This window comes from Macaca fascicularis, chromosome 14 (genome assembly GCF_037993035.2).
Source record: "Macaca fascicularis isolate 582-1 chromosome 14, T2T-MFA8v1.1".
Lineage (NCBI taxonomy): Eukaryota > Metazoa > Chordata > Mammalia > Primates > Cercopithecidae > Macaca > Macaca fascicularis.
In genome coordinates, this window is record NC_088388.1 from 109,161,801 (window position 1) to 109,181,143 (window position 19,343).

Here is a 19,343-nt window from a genome sequence, read left to right on the forward strand (position 1 = left end):
GAAGTATCACATGAATAAACACTGAATCAAAGTGACCTAAAGCTGAACGAAGTGGCCTCTCATTTCTCTATCTCCTGCACATTTTATTTCAGTTTTTCTTCTGGCACTTACTACCATACTTTCTATACCTCAATTTGAGTCCAGGACTCAACTCCCCGATTAACTACAATTCTCTTGGCAGAGTCGCAAAGTCTCATCGATCCATCTATCTCCCATAATTCCAACAGTGCACAAACAGCAATTGCTCTGAAAATCACTGAATGAATGACTCTGCATGCAAATGTATATATATCTTATTTTATGGAAAAGGGAATAAACATCATGCCTTCTTTTCTCCTAATTCAGCATTCCTTTCATAGTATTATTACACTGAAAATCTTTTAAATGTCTAATGTTTAAGAGCTAAAGCATAATGGTTGAAAAATAAGAAGTGGCAGAGAACATTTTCCTATCTGTATATATCACACGTTATCTAGAAGACATACTCACTTGCAGTCTTCCCAATGCTTGAGAACATTCCAAAAATTTACATACCTTAACCTGTAGAGATGCAAACCTACTTTTCCAATGGATAATTTCATACAAAGCCTTTTATACAGCTTATGCCCCCCAAATCCATTTTAAACATCCTTAAAACATCAGTTATACTGGAATACAAAGTGGCATTCCAATATAACTGATTAGAGTTTAATATAGTACATTAAACTCTATCCAGAGGATTAGGTTCTGGGTTCTAATTCCAGGTCTTATATTGTCTGGTACAAAGCTTTTACAAAATGGAAGTATTATCTCAGGTTATTTTAAGAATGCATAAAAATTACTAAATGGGTCAGGCGCGGTGGCTCATGCCTGTAATCCCAGCACTTTGGGAGGCCGAGGCAGGCAGATCACAAGGTCAGGAGATCGAGACCATCATGGCTAACATGGTGAAAGGTGAAATCCGTCTCTCCTAAAAATACAAAAAATGAGCCAGGCATGGTGGTGGGTGCCTGTAGTCCCAGCTACTCGGGAGGCTGAGACAGGAGAATGGCGTGAACCCGGAAGGCAGAGCTTGCAGTGAGCCGAGATCACGCCACCACTCCATCCAGCCTGGGCGACAGAGTGAGACTCCATCTCAAAAAAATAATAATAATAAAATAAAACAAAATAAATAAAATAAAATAAATTACTAAATGACAGGGATTTATATTGTACCTATCAACAAAAACTACTTTTAAAGGATGTTAATATTTCTTGAAAAATGATAGGCAGTTTAACCAACCTAAACGTTTTAAGAAACCCAAGTGAACTACTATCAAGTACATTTGCAAATATTAATGGAATTAAGAAGTAAACTATTGTTTACTTTTACATACAACGGAAGATTATATGTCCTTCAACAGCAAATGCTTTAAAAATACACAAATTTTAGGCCAGGTGTGGTGGCTCACACCTGTAATCCCAGCACTTTGGGAGGCTGAGGGGGACTGATCACTTGAGGTCAGGAGGTCAAAACCAGCCTGGCCAACATGGTGAAAACCCGTCTCTACTAAAAATACAAAAATCAGCCGGGCATGGTGGCACACACCTTTAGTCCTAGCTACTTGGGAGGCTAAGGCAGGAGAATCACTTGAACCTGAGAAGTGAAAGCTGCAGTGCACCGAAATCACACCTCTGCACTCCAGTCTGGTCGACAGAGTGAGAATCTGTCTCAAAAAAATAAAGTTACTGAGGAGAAACCATCTACCTGTAACTTAAATTCTATCAAAAGATTTTATCTACGTATATTCGAAAACCTTTATGGCCTAAAAATTGAGAACTAGATTGTATTAGGAATTGCCTGAGAGAAACAATCAAAAGAAGGAAAAAAAATCTAAGATGTCATTTGGGTATAAGCAGATGAATCAACTCATACCTCTAGCAAAAGCTAAATGGATGAGCATAATCAAGTACAGTTTTCAACTTTTAAAAAATCTAGGCCGGGAGCAGGGGCTCACGCCTGTAATCCCAGCACTTTGGGAGGCCGAGGTGGGCGGATCACCTGACTAGCCTGACCAACATGGAGAATGGAGAAACCCCATCTCTGATACAAAAATTAGCTGGGCATGGTGGCACGTGCCTGTAATCCCAGCTACTTGGGAGGCTTAGGCACGAGAAGAGCTTGATTGAGGCGGAGGTTGTGGTGAGCCGAGATCGCGCCACTGCACTCCAGCCTAGGCAACAAGAGTGAAACTCCATCTCAAAAAAAAAAAAAAAGAAAGAAAGAAAGAAATCTATAGAAATTTCAAAAGTGAGTTGTTAAGGGTTGTCACAGCCAGGAAATAATTGTGCCTGTATGTTCTGAGATAACCTTCTCTGAGTTGTGTTTTGGTGAACATAATTCTTTCATAATGAGCTGAAAAAATCATTTTACTAACCCCAAACTGTTTAAAAAAGAAAAAAAAGAAAAACCCTTCGAATTTCTTCTAAAAGCCAATACATTATGAAGGTCATCTGAGAGCAAAAAGAAGTTTGATAAACTATTGTTATAAGCATTACTCTGAGGTAACGGTTTTCAACTATAAACCAGTATTAAAACTTCAAACATACAGATATTAAGCCTCGGTTAGGCATACATTTTTATGAAGATAATGCATCTAGAATGGAAGTGACCATAATCTGAATCCAGAGAAATGCTCTGAAAAAGGACAATCTGATTCAGAACTATAAAATCAGTTATAAAAGCTAGAGTACAAGAGTATAAGACTTGGAGTTAGAACCCAGAACCAAATCCATTTGTTCTTGCATGTCTTTAATTTCTACTTCTTTTGTGCCACTAAAGAACCCATTCCCAAAAAGTCATGGATAAAAGAAAAGAAACTGAGGTTTTAAGTGTCTCGAAAGAGGTCAGCTGGAAAATAAGTTCAAATACATTACCACAAACATGAACAATATAGCAAACATGACAGCAAATTACACTTAAACATTTCCTTTATCAGAATTTCCTTTAAATTCATTCCCATGGCCATGGCCTTTCTTAGGCTAACTACAATAGACATAGCTCTTCTATTATGTTATCTCCTCTGCACTTTCTAGTATACTTTACATCACAACATGAGTTTTCTTTTTCAAGCAAGGTTTAGTTATTGTTCCTTTCTGTAGCTGTGCCTTTCCAAAGCGACCAGTTGTTCTCAAATCAAACCATCTAAACATAGGATTCAAGGCTCCATAAATTCCTGGGCCCAACCCAGTCTAGCTTTATCATCCTACAGTCAATGCCCACTGTTTACCTATTTACTTTCATTTCTACAGTCTAGAGACTAACCACTATACGTATTCTCTTCTGCTTTGCCTTTCTGTAACACCTTCTTCATTAAAAACTATTTTTCCTCTTCAAAAAACACAAACACCAAAAGCACAGGCAACAACAACAAAATTGGACTTCTTCAAAATTAAAAACTTTTGTGCATCAAAGAAAACTACACTATATCAAGGGCGAAAAGGCAATTAACAATGGGAAAAAAGATTTGGAACTCCTACCTGAAAATGAATTAATATTCCAAATCCTGGGATAATGGATTAATATTTTGAATCCCAAATATAAAGAATTCTTACAACAGAAAATTAAGCAATTTTTAAAATGGGCAAAACTTGAATAAACATTTCTCCAAAAATGATATACAAATGGTCGATAAACACATGACAAGACGTCTAATTTCTTTTATGATTTGATAAATGTATCAAAGGAAAATGCAAGTCAAAACCACAATGAAGTACTCCTTCGCCACTAGGATGGCTATTATCAAAATCAAGCAAGCAAGCAAATAAGCAAACAAACAAACAAAAAACCCAGAAAATAACAATTGTTAGTGAGGATGTGGCAAAATTAGAACCTTGTGCACTGCTATGTGAATGTAAAATGGTGCTGCTGCTGTGGAAAATATTATGACAATTCCTCAAAAAATTAAACACAGGGCCAGGTATGGTGGCTCACGCCTGTAATTCCAGTACTTTGGGAGGCCAAGGAGGGCAGATCACCTGAGGTTGGGAGTTCAAGATCAGTCTGACCAACACAGAGAAATCTCATCTTTACTAAAAAAAAAAAAAAAAAAAAAAAAAATACAAAATTAGCCAGGCATGGTGGTGCATGCCTGTAATCCCAGCTACTCAGGAGGCTAAGGCAGGAAAATCTCTTGAACCCAGGAGGCAAAGCTTGCAGTGAGCCAAAATTGCATCACTGCACTCCAGCCTGGGCAACAAGAGCAAAACTCCATCTCAAAAAAAAAAAAAAAATTAAACACAGAATTAACAGATGACCAAACAATTCCACTTCTGGGTATGATGTATCCCAAAGAACTGAAAGCAGGGACTCTAAGGTATTTGTACACCAATCTTCAAAGCAGCAATATTCACAGTAGTCAAATGATAGTGGTAATTCAAGTGTCCATCAATAACAGACAAATGGATAAATAAAATATGGTATATGCGTACAATGGAATATTGTTTAGCCTTAAAAAGGAATAAAATTCTGATACATACAACATAAACGAACCTTGAAAACATTATGCTAAGTGAAATAAACCAGACACGAAAGGACAAATATTGTATGAGTTCACTTTTATGAGGTACTTAGAAACATCAAATTTATGGAGACGGAAAGTAGAGCAGTGGTCACCAAGGACTGGGGAGGAGGGAGGAATGGGGGATTATCATTTAATGGGTACACGATTCAGTCTGGGAAGATGAAAACGTCCTGGAGATGGATGGTGGTGACGGTTACACAACAACGTGAATGTGCTTAATGGCACTGAACTGTACACTTGAAAATGGTTAAAATGGTCAATTTTATGTATATTTTACCACGATAAAAAAAGATTCAACTGTAAACTTTTAACTTTATTAATCTTCTCAATATTTAATACAGATATTACCAATTACTCATATTTGACTGGTTTGTCAGCTGGGGGGTCTAAAATGAGTCTTCCTAGGTTAGAAAAACTTTTAAAATTAGAGACTCTTTTAGAATAACTTTATTAACTGGTGTTTAAAATTTGGCCTATGAAATGAAAATTAAGTAATTTATCAGAAAACAAGCATACCTGAGAAATGTATACTGAGTATTCATTCATATTCCCTGTCAGTTACTAATTTTCCTGCTTATTAATCTTCCTTTTATTGTGTAAGTTTCCTTCATCTCAAAACTGTTTTTATGAAAACAGCTAAAATTTAAAAGTAAGTAATTATGTAAATGCAATGAGAGCATATAGAATTCAAATGCTAGACTTGAATTCCATAGACTTTTAAATATATATAAAAGGAGAGGGAGAGAGGAGATACACATTCCCTTATGATTCTAAAAAGCACACGATTCCTAGGTCTAAAATAATACAAAACATCATATTTACGTTGAAAAAAAATAAAAGGGATATCATAGCACACATTGTAACACAGTGCAAGAATTTCATATAATAAATCCATGTTTTAGCAAAAGAAACTTTTCCAAAAATAGTCACATAAATAATCTCAGAAATTCTGATCGCATATTACCAGTAGGAAGATGGACATTTGGCTATACTGATTTAGTAATAAAAAACTAAAACCAGTATCACTATTTTTAGGAGCAAACTAAATAGCATGCATAAATATAAAAATGAATCCAAATATTTAAAATAATGATTAAATAAAAGTGAAGAACAATTAGAATAGGGTGGTAAAAATAATAATTTGCACTGATAGAAGCAACTAGCTAGCTATAAACATGGAGGAATCTGGGCATACAAATAACAGGAATCAACAATGTGGCATTGCCATTTTAAAAGAAATGATATTGTAATAGATAAATGGAAATGATCTAAGAGCTAAAATAAATTAATATTTGAAGTCCCCTATATAGGCCAAAACAAAGGGTCACAATCATCCTAATCTTGCTTCTAAGTCCTTGAATATAGCCAGCATTTAATAAAAATGTATTGGCTAAATGACGACCATTAAATAAGAACCTGGAGCCACTGAGTAGCTAGGGATCTCCACAGCCAAAACATAAACCTGAATGCAAAGGATGTGTCATGGGGTATCACCTTAGTCAAGATCTTTAATGTAAAAATTGTGTAAGAAATACTTCAACTCCTAAAGTAGTATATATAACCCCAAATCAGAAAACTCTTGTACTACAGAGGTTAAGGGAAGTCAAAGTATTGAGGAGACAAATGGCAATTTTAACAGATAAATGTAAATCTGAGTGTCTATTACCCACAAATGGAAAGTAGCTGAACCACATAGCCATGATCTTTCCACAGGGAAAATGGTAGTTCTTAAATCTTGATAGATGGACACAGTAAGAGGTAGGACTACTAAGGAAAAATTGGGAGTTAAAATTATTTAATTGGAAAAGCTAAGGATAAGAATGTGGTAAGCTTTAACATATGGAACATGATAGGGAGCCAGGTTTTCCTAGTTACTAGTGTAGACTGTGGGGAGTCAGGCTGCCTGAACATTTCATAAAGTTATCAAAAACATTTGTAGAATCCAAAGAGCTTTTGTATGAGCTACAATACTGTCATTCCATGTGACAGACCACATTAGAATATTTGATAGGTTAAAAATAAGAAAATGCTAAAGTTCTGTTCATTTAGAACAGACTCCAGAGAGGAACCTAACAGTACAGCTCCACACTGAACTGTTTTCTCTTATTCTTACTAATGGTATCTAAGCTTTGGTTTAGTCATTAGTTCAGTATATTAATGCTAAAGTTAGTAATCCCTTAGACTTTAGTTTCAAGCTTTAACTTTTAAGACTAATTGTTTTTATTGTGCATATGTAAAATGGGATGCCTGTGAATTAAAAAAATTTTTTCATTTCTAAAAACATTAACAATCAACAAGGTGATCAATACTGGAACAGAATATAGTGGGATTTAAAAAAAAAACCACAGTAATATTGAAATACTTCTAATGATAAGAGTGACTGCCAATAAAATCTAACATAACTTTATAAGGGGCCATTCTAGCTCTTAAAAACTCTAGACATAAAGCAAAATATTATTTAAAATTCCATTTTCTGACAGGATCAGAGTAAAAAAGTCACTATGTGTCCTTGAGAACAGAAATAAAAGTGACAGTTAAATATTACTATCAACAAAAAAATCTAGCTTTTACTATTTTTATAGATTTATCACTCATTTAAGTAAAAAATTAGTAAGAAGACTTGAAAAAGGCAATCAACTTCTAGATTTATAGTAACTGCTCTATAATATAGCTTCAAAATAAGAACTTGTACTTTAAATAAATATACTTAGCATATGGTTCTTTAAAGAATGTTGAAATGCTAATAGTGAGATGAATCAATGACAAAAAACTGTATCTTCCTCAGGCAAAAGAAACTAACCACTATACAATAAAGGCAGTGATTGGAAACCCTAAATTACATTTTGTTGTCAAGAAAGTCAGTTTAATTTAATAATTTAACTTTTCCACAGAATTAATCACTATTACTTCCATACCAAAGAGGTATCATTTTGGGGAAAGAGTAGATCTATGAGGATTTAAAATTATTTCCTATCTACTTCTTACTTTTAAGATGTGGTGATTCATGGCTCCGATAAAGATTGTAATTTTCAAGAAATATACAAGAAATCCATGTTAAATAACAACAGTGGACCTTGAAGGCATGAGCTTTTGTCACTTTATTGTTAACCAATGAATATTATCCAAAATTAGAGATGTAAATGTAACTTAATTGTACAACACAAAATTATGCTAGTAAAAGCCTACTGGGATTTACCAAATACTCATTAGTGTATTTTTACATTGACTATATGAACATGTGCTCACGACTGCTAATGATAAGTTATAATTGGTTTAATCTCTATGAAATCCATATTGCAAATGGTTCTTGTTTAGAAAAATTCACACAGCCTTAAAAATGGATTAAATCCATTTTAATCCTAATCTACAAATAGATCATAAACAGCAAAATATAACTGATAATTTTTCAATACTGTATCAAACTGATGTAGCTATGGTAGTGCACATAATTCAAAATGAGGAAAATTAACAAAAATCCAATGAAAGCTCAGGTTTTTATCTATTATGGCAATTGCTTTAAAGTGAACATTTATGTTTCAAAACATGAACAGTAGGGTCCACCATCCATTCCTTTGATGTACTGCAAGTAGGAACACTGTCTTCCATAGGATTCTGAAGCACGTGCACAACCATGGTACAACAGTCACTTCAAGGTTAACCAGCTATGTTTTGTCCTACAAAGTTCAAAAAATATATTAAACGCAACCTTTCTTTTTCATAATGTCTGCCCAGATTAATCCTTTTAAAGTCAGCAAAATCAAAAAAACACAAGAGATATTTTCAGACACAACTTGAATCTACTGTGCATGAAAATGTTTAATAAAATGGCAATTTTAATAAATGTAAATTTGACTGTGTAATACCAAATGGAAAGCAGCTGAACCACACAGAGAAAACAAGGCTTTACGTATCTCCAAATTTAGCTGTTTTACAATAAACAAAGTATTAGAACATGTGAATATTAGAACCTCCTTCTGACTGGAAAGATTTCTTCAGTAAGATATAACTGAAATTAATACAAACTAAAATTATAATTTCTAAAATAGAATTAACAAACAAAATTTAAGTATTTTTAGTCAGAGATTGAAAAAAAATAAGCACAGTGATCTAGAAGCCATATATAATGATTATGTACCTATCATATCAAGGTACAGACATTCTTCATGTTACAAGGTTAGCATCTCTCTCTCATACACACAAGAGTACACACACACACACACACACACACACACACACACACACACACACACAGAGTCTCTCTGTCTCATTCCCCCTCTCTCTTAGCCATACCACAGCCCTCCAGGATGATAGTATACCAGTGAGGAGCTTACAATTTTAATATAAATCAGAATCCCACAGTTTGACTCTACAAAAAGGCAGTTAAAAATTTAGCACTCTAAGATATTCTGAGGGAAAATGAAATTTCAAAAGTATTTCTTGATGATCAAGGCTATCATCATGAATTATAAAACATATAGCTTACACACTCCATTGTGTTTGAACCAGTCATCGCAGGTGTAGCAGTGAGGTAGTATTGTTGTCCCCTCCTCGGGACTGATGTTTTTATATGCTGCCCTTCCAGAAAGGTCCAGGTTTTAAAAAATAATTAAAATCAGTTACCAACAAATGTATATTTTCTTTTTTTACTAATCATCTGTTTTTCTAAATCAGTCTATAAAAGAACAAAACTTTAAAAATCTTGCAGAGGCTGTTTCATCAGTAAACTCTCCTAGGGAGCTACTACTGCTGTCTAAACCTCTGTGAAATGGTAGGCAGAAAAAGCCATCAAAGGATTAGAGGAGATAAAACGCCAATCAATGTAAGCTGTTCAAGATGACTGTGATTAAATAACCAAATATCAAATATCCAATAAGGCAATTAAATTTGGATTTAAAAAAACTAACCACCAGCTGTACATACATTATTAAATGTTCTAATCTCTTTCATGATTCATAGCCTTATTCTACATAATGATCAAAGACTGTCCACTGTGCTACCTACCATCATTTTAAACACTGCCTGATCTGTATGATGGTGGGATTATGGCTATGGACATGGCAGATAAGAGACGGGCACACTGAGAAAATGTGAGAGAGAATGTGGAAATACACACAGGTTAAATATGGAAGGGACAAGGGAAACCCATAAAATGTTCATCAACATTATCCTTTAAAATGTACACAGAACTGAAACCACACATACACATTTGTCAGACATGATAATTAGTGTTAATCTTCAACAGAAAAAAAAAAAAAAAGAAAAAAAATGTGAAAGGAGGCAATGGAACACCATTCTCCATTCCCTGGACCAAAAGAAAAAGAAAACCAAGCATGATATCATACTGCCTTAATGCTGAAGAGCTCCCCTTAAATCTGTCTTTTAGCTAGCACAGTCAAACCGGTGTAAGTGCTTTGGCAAGGTGGGATGCATTCCATCATATCTGCAAAGGCCTGCTTTTCTCTGTTGGTGGTTCAGCTTATGAAGAACATATATGCAAAATAACAGCTCTCACATTGCTTCAAACTCATCGATACGCTGCTTTGTATTGCCTTGTCGAATCTGTCGCAGAGTCTTGTACTTATCACGGCCTGCTTTAACATTCTCAGCATGAAGAACATCATTTTGTGTTTTCTTGGTTTCATCTCTGGCTTGGGCTAATTCTGAACTTAATGCCTATATTTAAAAAATTAAAAGTACAACAATTATTTTCTGAGATTTAAAAAAATTTATGAAAATGGCTTTAAGATGCATAAATACATATACCAAATCATTTCCACTGTGAAACCTTTTTCTTTAGTGTGTAAGTTTGCTTTGGTAATCGTGGTGACAGTGGTAAGGGAAGAATACACATGGCCTTTCATTTCCACATTTATCAACCATGGTATTTTGTACATTATTCTAAATGTCCTTAACTTCCTCATCTAATATTTGAAATGGCTAAAAAGTTCAATGCAGCCACTATAGACTAATATTACTGTGAGATTTAAAATCTATACCTCAAGGGAAGCGTTCTCCAAAAGTCTTAATATATTTATTCTAACTATCACCTTATTTTAATATTTAAAGATTTCAACAATTAAAATATTAGATAACTTACTGGGAAAAAAGAAAGCTCTCATAATATTAAAATCCTCTACTTTGACCTAGTTATGTCCATGTAATATACTGACCTTTTGCCAATATAAAATGTGAACAAATAATTAAGATTATGCAATGTCTTAAACATAGTATATTAACTATCATTCTTTCCAATGTACATTTCATTTTATTTTATTTTTTTGAGACAGAGTCACTTCTATCATCCAGGCTGGAGCGCAGTGTCATGATCTCGGCTCACTGCAACCTCCACCTCCCAGGTTCAAGCAATTCTCATGCCTCAGCCTCCCAAGTAGCTGGGATTACAGGCTCATACCACCATACCCAGCTAATTTTTATATTCTTGGTAGAGGCAGAGTTTCACCATGTTGGCCAGCCTGGTCTTGAACTCCTGGCCTCAAGCGATCCACCTGCCTCGGCCTCCCAGAGTGTGGGATTACAGGTGTAATCCCAGCCACTGTGCCTGGCCCTCAATGTACATATTACTGATTAAAAACTAAATTCATTTGTTTTTCAACACGACATTAGAATACTTTATACCTTTTAAAATGGGTCAAGTTGTAATTAAATAACTCACTAAGGTCTGTTTATTCAAAGCTAACAGGTATTTGCTAATGGGTTCACACAATGGAAGAAATGAAATAACGACTATAGGCCAAATACCCACAAACCAATCACAAGGCCAGTCAGTATTAAAACTTCTATGTTCTTTTTAACTAAGTTTGTCTAAGATGGGGAAAATGCAAACTATATTTCAAATGTGCATACAACTGCAAATTTTAAATACCTGAAGTTGCTTCTTAACACGCTCATTTTTCTGTGTTTCTGTTACACGTTCTTCCTCGCTTCTATGGTTCATTACCCCTTCATTTGATAATTCAGCACTAGCCTCAGCATTATTCTCATCATGTTCATCATGTTCGTTTTCTGTTGGAGGAATGACTGGTGGTGGTGGAGGTGGAGGGGGGGCAGACATCACAGTTTTTAACTCTTCTTTGGTCTTTTCCAAGTCTTCCTGGGCTGCAAAAGCCTGAACATTAAAAATACGTTTATGAGCAACTTAGTTCAAAAATTAGTAATTAAAACAATCAAGTTATACTGCTTTTTTAACAGAAACTATATTTCAAGGTAATGAAATAAGCCCTATTTATGAAAGCTCTATTTTCATAAAAGAATGCCAACAGGTAAAGGACAAAATCAAAAGATTATGCAAATCCCATTAGAATTACTAATTCTGCAAGCTTCAAGTCAGTGACAGGTTAAAAGAAAAACAAGCATACATGCAAAAAAAATAAGTACTAATTCTGGCAAGGATTATCAACTGTTTGCTAAAATTGTTGTGCAAATAGCTGATGAGAAATGGATATTCGTATAATGCCGAAGAATCCTATGCCAAATAGATTTTATTTGAGCCACAAGCGGAAAATGTAACCGAAAAATAGAGGAATGAGACTGTCGTTACTCAAATCCAATGATCACTAACAAATACTAATGGTGAGTTAACTATAGATACTGTCTCCTGATATGATACAATCTGAAATATCTAACATCACCAATTATTTGGGTGATCATATTATCTTGGTTTACCTGGAAAAGTCCTGTTACACTGTTGTCCTGGTATAATTATGAACAATATCCCCTTTTTCTCAAGTGCTCCAGTTTAGATATTAAATTATATGGAATTCTCACCTCTGATGCACTGTAGTCAAAAACTTTTAATTTGAATTCCCCAGGTTCTAGATCTAACTTCTGGTTCACAGGAAATACTGGAGTTAAACGATAAGGTCAATGACACAAGGAAAGAACTAAACAAATATAGGAGCTGGGACATTCTGTAGGTCCCTTCAATAAATCAAAATAATACAAAGAGAAACTGCCCTCCATTAAAAGAGACTTACAGCAAATAGAGACAATGCAAAGTCCTCTGAACACTTGTCTCAAATTAGCTATGAGACTTTTTGGGAAATTCTGAATATAGCCTAATATTCTATGAGATGAAAATACACTAAAATGAAATAGTACATACAGTAAGATTTCACGTTGAATATATAAACAGGAAGTATCCTGGAAGGATATGTACTAAGGTTTTGCAGTACTGCCCCTACTTTATGGGAATACAATTGTCTTTTGTGTGCATTTTCTAATTTTCTATAATTCACAGACTTGATATCTGTAATACGCTGATTTTTTTAAAGTTTACGTGTCTCTAAATTTCACAAATCATCCCTAAAAGGGATCTAAAAAATTCTAATAACAAAGTAGAGTAACTGGGAAATTAACAGTGGAATTCCTTTTGTAGTTTTATTTATATACAACTAATTTTCAATACATCTAAAACTTCCCAATGAAATTTAAACTGCTACTTACTTAAAATTTACTTAAGAGTAAAAGAAACCTTAAGATTTACTTAAGAGTAAAAGAAAACTGGCCGGGCACGGTGGCTCAAGCCTGTAATCCCAGCACTTTGGGAGGCCGAGACGGGCGGATCACGAGGTCGGGAGATCGAGACCATCCTGGTTAACACGGTGAAACCCCGTCTCTACTAAAAAATACAAAAAACTAGCCGGGCAAGGTGGCGGGTGCCTGTAGTCCCAGCTACTCGGGAGGCTGAGGCAGGAGAATGGCGTGAACCCGGGAGGCGGAGCTTGCAGTGAGCTGAGATCCGGCCACTGCACTCCAGCCTGGGTGACAGAGCGAGACTCCGTCTCAAAAAAAAAAAAAAAGAAAACTGTTTTCTGTATAAGTACATTTTATTGTAGAAAAATCATCTTCTAAAACTAAATATCTTTGGGTGTAAAAAAATTATCTTTTCATTTAAGAGTTACTGTCATTTGAATTAAACTCTCATTATCTTATAGTCCCCCATCCCTCCAATCAAAGCCTGATTTTACAATTGTGTGCTACTTTAGACAATAGTGGTTTCATGTACTTAGGACTCATATTAGAAATCTCAGTATCACCTGCACACAGTGGCTTACACCTATAATCCCAGCACTTTGGGGGCTGAGAGGGGAGGGCTGCTTGAGGCCAGCAGTTCGAGACCAACCTGGGCTACATCGCAAGACCTCCATTCTCAACAAAAATAAAAATGATGGCGCATGCCTGTAGTCTCAGCTACTGCAGAGGCTGAGAGGGGAGGAGTCCTCGAGCCCAGGAGTTCAAGGCTGCAATGAATTATGATGGTGCCACTGCACTCCAGCCTGGGACACAGAGTAAGACCATGTCTCTAAAAAAATAAAAATAAATCCCAGCACTTTGGGAGGCCGAGACGGGCGGATCACAAGGTCAAGAGATCGAGACCATCCTGGCTAACACGGTGAAACCCCGTCTCTACTAAAAGTACAAAAAAAACTAGCCGGACGAGGTGGCGGGCGCCTGTAGTCCCAGCTACTCAGGAGGCTGAGGCTGGAGAATGGCGTAAACCCAGGAGGCAGAGCTTGTAGTGAGCCGAGTTCGCGCCACTGCACCCCAGCCTGGGTGACAGAGCAAAGACTCCGTCTCAAAAAAATAAAAAATAAAAAAATAAAAAATAAATAAAAATAATTCAACTTCATATCCAATCACTGGTTGCCACGCCCTTTTGTGTCTACCACAAAATGTCTCTTATCTCTTCCCATTCCTCTTTATTCTCATTTCCACATCCTCAGTTTGGGTCTTTATCTCTTAAGTATCCACTATCCCAATCCTTTCTTCACACTGATCACTACATGGTTTTTAGAAAATCATATCTGATCATGTTACAATCCTGTTTTGAAATCTTCTAAGCCCCAAGTCAATCGATACTCCCACTGCCTTGCTGTAGCAGAGCATTTATTTAAAGCCCTTCACAATTCCCTATTATCTAACTTGAGGGCCACATCTTCCAACATTTCTGAACAACACGAAAGCTTCGGCTGCTTATTGGTTATCCTCAAATCTATTTACATACATTCATACTTCCTATAGTCATTCAGTTCCCTCTGTCTGGAATGACCACCTCTTCAGTCTCTAACTATTCCCAATCTTACGTCCCAATCTTTCGTACCCCCAAAATTTAATTCATTATTCAAGACCCAGCTTAAATGTATATGGGTCTCCCAACAACTCTCTGGACCCCACAGAAATTAATCACCTCTTCTGTGTTCTCAAAGTACTTGGTTTATATCCGTAGATAAATATTTACAATACACATACACAAGTATTTTTCCCACTCTAAATTATGACAGTAACTTATATTCATCTCTATAAAGTCAGCATAATCCTGGGTACAAAAGCTATTCAATAAAAGCTAGTAAATGAACAAATGATTACTTTGTGTTGCCATTCAGTAGCTTCCTCTTCCTTTTTCTTCTTGGCTTCTTCTAGAAGTGCAATCTTGGCAGTGAATTCAGCAAGTTCTGCTGCCTAAAGTAAACAATATAATTCCAAGATTAACATATTTTGAATAATCTTATAAGTCAACAAAGCTTTAATGTACATGCTTAGGCTGTTTATGTTTTTCTTAGATAGTCTTCCATTTAAAAAAATACAGTATTTCTTAAGATCTTAAATAGCTTATTTACAATAAGTCCTTGAAGTAATGAGCTAAGGAGGAGACAAAATTAAAAGATTACTATTATTCTACAGACAAGCAGTTAATCCTGCTTTCAGTAGCAGGAACTTAAAATGTGTAACTTAAAAGGTTTTTAAAGAAAACTTTCATCAATAAACTATTTGTTAAAGTCTACAAAAGAGAAAATATATTTATATAATGCTATATACTTTAAATGGCACTTTGTCAAATCATCTCATGTAATTCCCCAATAATCCTAACAGGTAGTATCATTCCTTTTTTCTTTTTTTTTTTTTTTTTTTCAGACGGAGTGTCGCTCTGTCGCCCAGGCTGGAGCTCAGTGGCACGATCTCAGCTCACCGCAAACTCCGCCTGCCGGGTTCAGGCAATACTCCTGCCTCAGCCTCCCAAAGTAGCTAGGATTACAGGTGTGCACCACTATGCCTGGCTAATTTTGTATTTTTAGTAGAGACAGGGTTTTGCCATGTTGGTCAGGGTGGTCTTGAACTCCTGACCTCAGGTGATCTGCTTGCCTCGGCCTCCCAAAATGCTGAGATTACAGTCGTGAGCCACTGTGCCCAGCCATCATTCCTCTTTTCAAAGGGAAGGAACTGAGGCTCAGAAAGAGCCAAAGACACATACATAGCAAGTAGCATGTGTGAACTAATATTTAAATCCAGGATCTTTTAAGTAACATGCTTATACCTCGTTATTTGCAAGTCCACTAAATAAACAAAAAACTCCAACCAATTATGGCCTATAGTTATCTCATAGGAACTATAACATATTAATGTATCTAAAGCAAAAGATGCCAACTGACTTACTGTGGAACCTGTCCAATGTCAAAGTGAATCAGAACCTTTTGCTGACAAGAGACTCCATTTACAAATAATCTATAGAAAAATATAGGCCGGGCGCGGTGGCTCAAGCCTGTAATCCCAGCACTTTGGGAGGCCCAGATGGGCGGATCACGAGGTCAGGAGATCAAGACCATCCTGGCTAACACGGTGAAACCCCGTCTCTACTAAAAAATACCAAAAAAAAAAAAAAAAAAAAAAAAACCTAGCCGGGCGAGGTGGCGGGCGCCTGTAGTCCCAGCTACTCGGGAGGCTGAGGCAGGAGAATGGCGTGAACCTGGGAGGCGGAGCTTGCAGTGAGCTGAGATCTGGCCACTGCACTCCAGCCTGGGCGACAGAGCGAGACTCCGTCTCAAAAAAAAAAAAAAAAAAAAAAAAAAATCTTATTCTTTTGTATTTTTAGGTTTTTGTTTAGGCAGAAATAAAAGTTTTAGGTTTTTGTCCACACTTTGTTACTAAGTTACATGTTATCTTTGGCTTGCTTTCCAGAAAGCACAAAATGGTTGCTTTTTGTTTTTTCTTTTTAGAGGGTTCACTCTATGCTTTTATTTAAACTTTTTTCTCTAAGAAGACAGTTCCTTACTAGCTGCTCCTGATTCTTCATCTGGTCGGCAGCTTGTTTTGCTATGGCAGACTTCGCCTCTTCAGCAGCTCGACGCTCTTTTTCAAGCCGTTCTGCTTCTTCTTTTGCTCGTTTTCGTTCTTGATCCAGTTCTAGAGCTTTTCGAGTCTGTTCTTCTAGTTCTGTGAAATATGTGTATTTCCCCCAACAGTGATTAATTCCAAACATTCTCATTATCAAAAGAAGCTAAAATAGTAGCAAGAAATCAAATCTGTTCAGTTTCTAAAAATTAGCACACATGTAAATACGTATATACCTCTTTGTTTTCTTGAGACAGGGTCTCGCTCTGTTGCCCAGGCTGGAGTGCAGTGGCACAATCATAGCTCAATGCAGCCTCTAACTCATGGGCTCAAGCAATCCTCCCACCTCAGCCTCCCTAGTAGCTAGGACTACAGGCACTATATTTCATTTCTAACTTGGCAAAAGCCTAATAATTTTTAAAGAGACATGAAAATCTTTTGCAATTCAAGTTATGTAAAAAGGCTACAAGCATTAACTTTATTTTATTTTTAAGAAATAATCTCTCCATCTAAAGTTTTGATCTCAGTAAACAAATTGCCATGTTTCAGAAATCTATAATACATTTTTAACACTTCCATTAGGTTTTTACTTACCTAAACTAATAAGTAAATCCAAGAAATTAAGATTGAAAACAGTATTTACTGACTCAAAAATAGGAATTTTGATGTGAATTATATGAATTATTGAAAAAATGTGAGTTACTGGTATATATCACTTCCTACGGCATGAAGATAAGTAATATTGGGAGATAAATAACATGAATTTAAGTCCTTAAGTGTATAGATCACTAAATCAAATCTCTTTTCTTATTCCAATGAGTTGAACAGGAAAGGAAAATAAATTTTTAAGAGAGTTTAAAAGTTCTAACTTTAAATATTATTCTGACAATTATTTAAGCCCTGTGACAGAAGACAACAGAATGCCACCTACTAAGACAGTACAAGGTCCTACAAAGAATGATTCTCCCTTACTGTATACTAAGAGAATGTGTATATTATGAAATTTGAAAGCTAACTGTAACTTACAACCTTTTACTTACTGTCCTTAATTTTGTTGGTCTTGATCAGAACTAGTTAAGTAATTGCAGTTAAGACTTGGAAGGTTTTAGGCCGGGTGTGGTGGCTCATGCCTGTAATCCCCAGCACTTTGGGAGACCGAGGTGGGTGGATCACTTGAGGTCAGGAGTTTGAGACCAGACTGGCCAACCTGGTGAAACCCCATCTCTACTAAAAATACAAAAACTAGCCAGGCATGGTGGTGGGCGCCTGTAATCCCAGCTACTTGGGGAGGCTGAGGCAGAAAAATCGCTTGAACCCAGGAGGCAGAGACTGCAGTGAGCCAAGGTTGCACCACTGCACTCCAGCCCGGGCAACGGAGCAAGACTCTGTCTCAAAAACTACAACAACAACAAAACAAAACAAAACAAAACACTTGAAAGGTTTTGAGAGGGTTGGAGAAGAATGACTCTTCGGTTAGGTTTTAAATTCTTAATAAAATAATACAAAAACCACAGCAATTAGGCCAAAAAAAAAAAAAAGAAGAGGAAGAAGAAAGAAGAAAGAACAAAGGGTATCCAAAGTGGAAGGAAAGAAGTCAAATTAACCTTATTTGCAGATAACATGATCTTATACCTAGAAAAACCTAAAGATCCCACCAAAAAAAAAAAAAAAAAAAAAACTGCTGGAACTGATAAATGAATTCAGTAAAGTTGCAGGATGCAAAATCAACATTAAAAAATCAGGGCTGGGCATGGTGGCTCATGCCTGTAATCCCAGCACTTTTGAACGGCAAAGTGGGAAGATTGCGTGGGCTAGGAGTTTGAGACCAGCCTGGTCAATAGAGTGAGACACCATCTCTTCTTAAAAACTAAAATTAAAATCAGTAGCCATTTATATACACCAACAGTAAGCAATCTGAAAAACAAACCAAGAAAGCAATTCCATTTACAATAGCTTAAAAAAAAAAAAAAAAAAAAGTAAAACACCTAGGAATCAATCTACCCAAAGAAGTGAAAAAAGGACATTGGTCTAGGCAAAGGTTTTTTGTGTAAGACCACAAAGGCACAAAGAGAGATAATGGGTATTGTATCAAGCTAAACAGCTCTGTATAGCAAAGGAAACAACCAACAAAGTGAAGAGATAAACCAAAGAACAGAAGAAAGTGTCTACAAACTATCTATCTAAAAAAGGACTAATAACCAGAATATATAAAGAGCTCAAACTCGATAGCAGAAAACCAAATAATCTCATTTACAAATGGGCAAAACATCTGAACTGACATTTCTCAAAAGACGTACAAATGGCCAAAAGCTATATGAAAAAAATGTTAAACACTATAATCACAGAAATATAAATCAAAACCACAATGAGATATCATCTCACCCCAGTCAAAATGGCTTGTATCAAAAAGACAGGCAAGGCTGGGCAAGGTGGCTCACGCCTGTAAATCCCAGGACTTTGGAATTTATAAAAATTAGCTGGGCATGGTGATGCATGTAATCCCAGGTACTTGGGTGGCAGAGGCTAAGAATCACTTGAACACGGGAGGTGAAGGCTGCCTGGGCGATAGAGGAAGACTCCGTTTAAAAAAAAAAAAAAAAAGGCAGTAACAGATGCTGGCAGGGATGTAGAGAAAAGGGACACTCATACACTATTGGTGGGAATGCAATTTAGTAA

The 19,343-nt window shown here is 36.1% G+C and overlaps 1 protein-coding gene across 8 annotated transcripts in view; it reads right to left on the bottom strand.

Annotated features, from left to right (window-relative positions):
* RDX (radixin) overlaps positions 1 to 19,343 on the bottom strand; it is a 118,822-nt gene that overhangs the window by 41,409 nt on the left and 58,070 nt on the right. For 7 of the 8 annotated variants that reach the window (XM_065528963.2, XM_045371065.2, XM_065528965.1 and 4 more), the window contains 4 exons: positions 16,609 to 16,769; positions 14,928 to 15,020; positions 11,425 to 11,667; positions 10,054 to 10,214 (listed from right to left, as the gene is read on the bottom strand). In XM_065528963.2, the coding sequence (XP_065385035.1) occupies positions 10,054 to 10,214; positions 11,425 to 11,667; positions 14,928 to 15,020; positions 16,609 to 16,769 (658 nt within the window). Of the gene's footprint in view, positions 1 to 7,624; positions 10,215 to 11,424; positions 11,668 to 14,927; positions 15,021 to 16,608; positions 16,770 to 19,343 lie in introns of those variants that run through there. The other variant, XM_065528966.1, reaches the window with a different exon arrangement.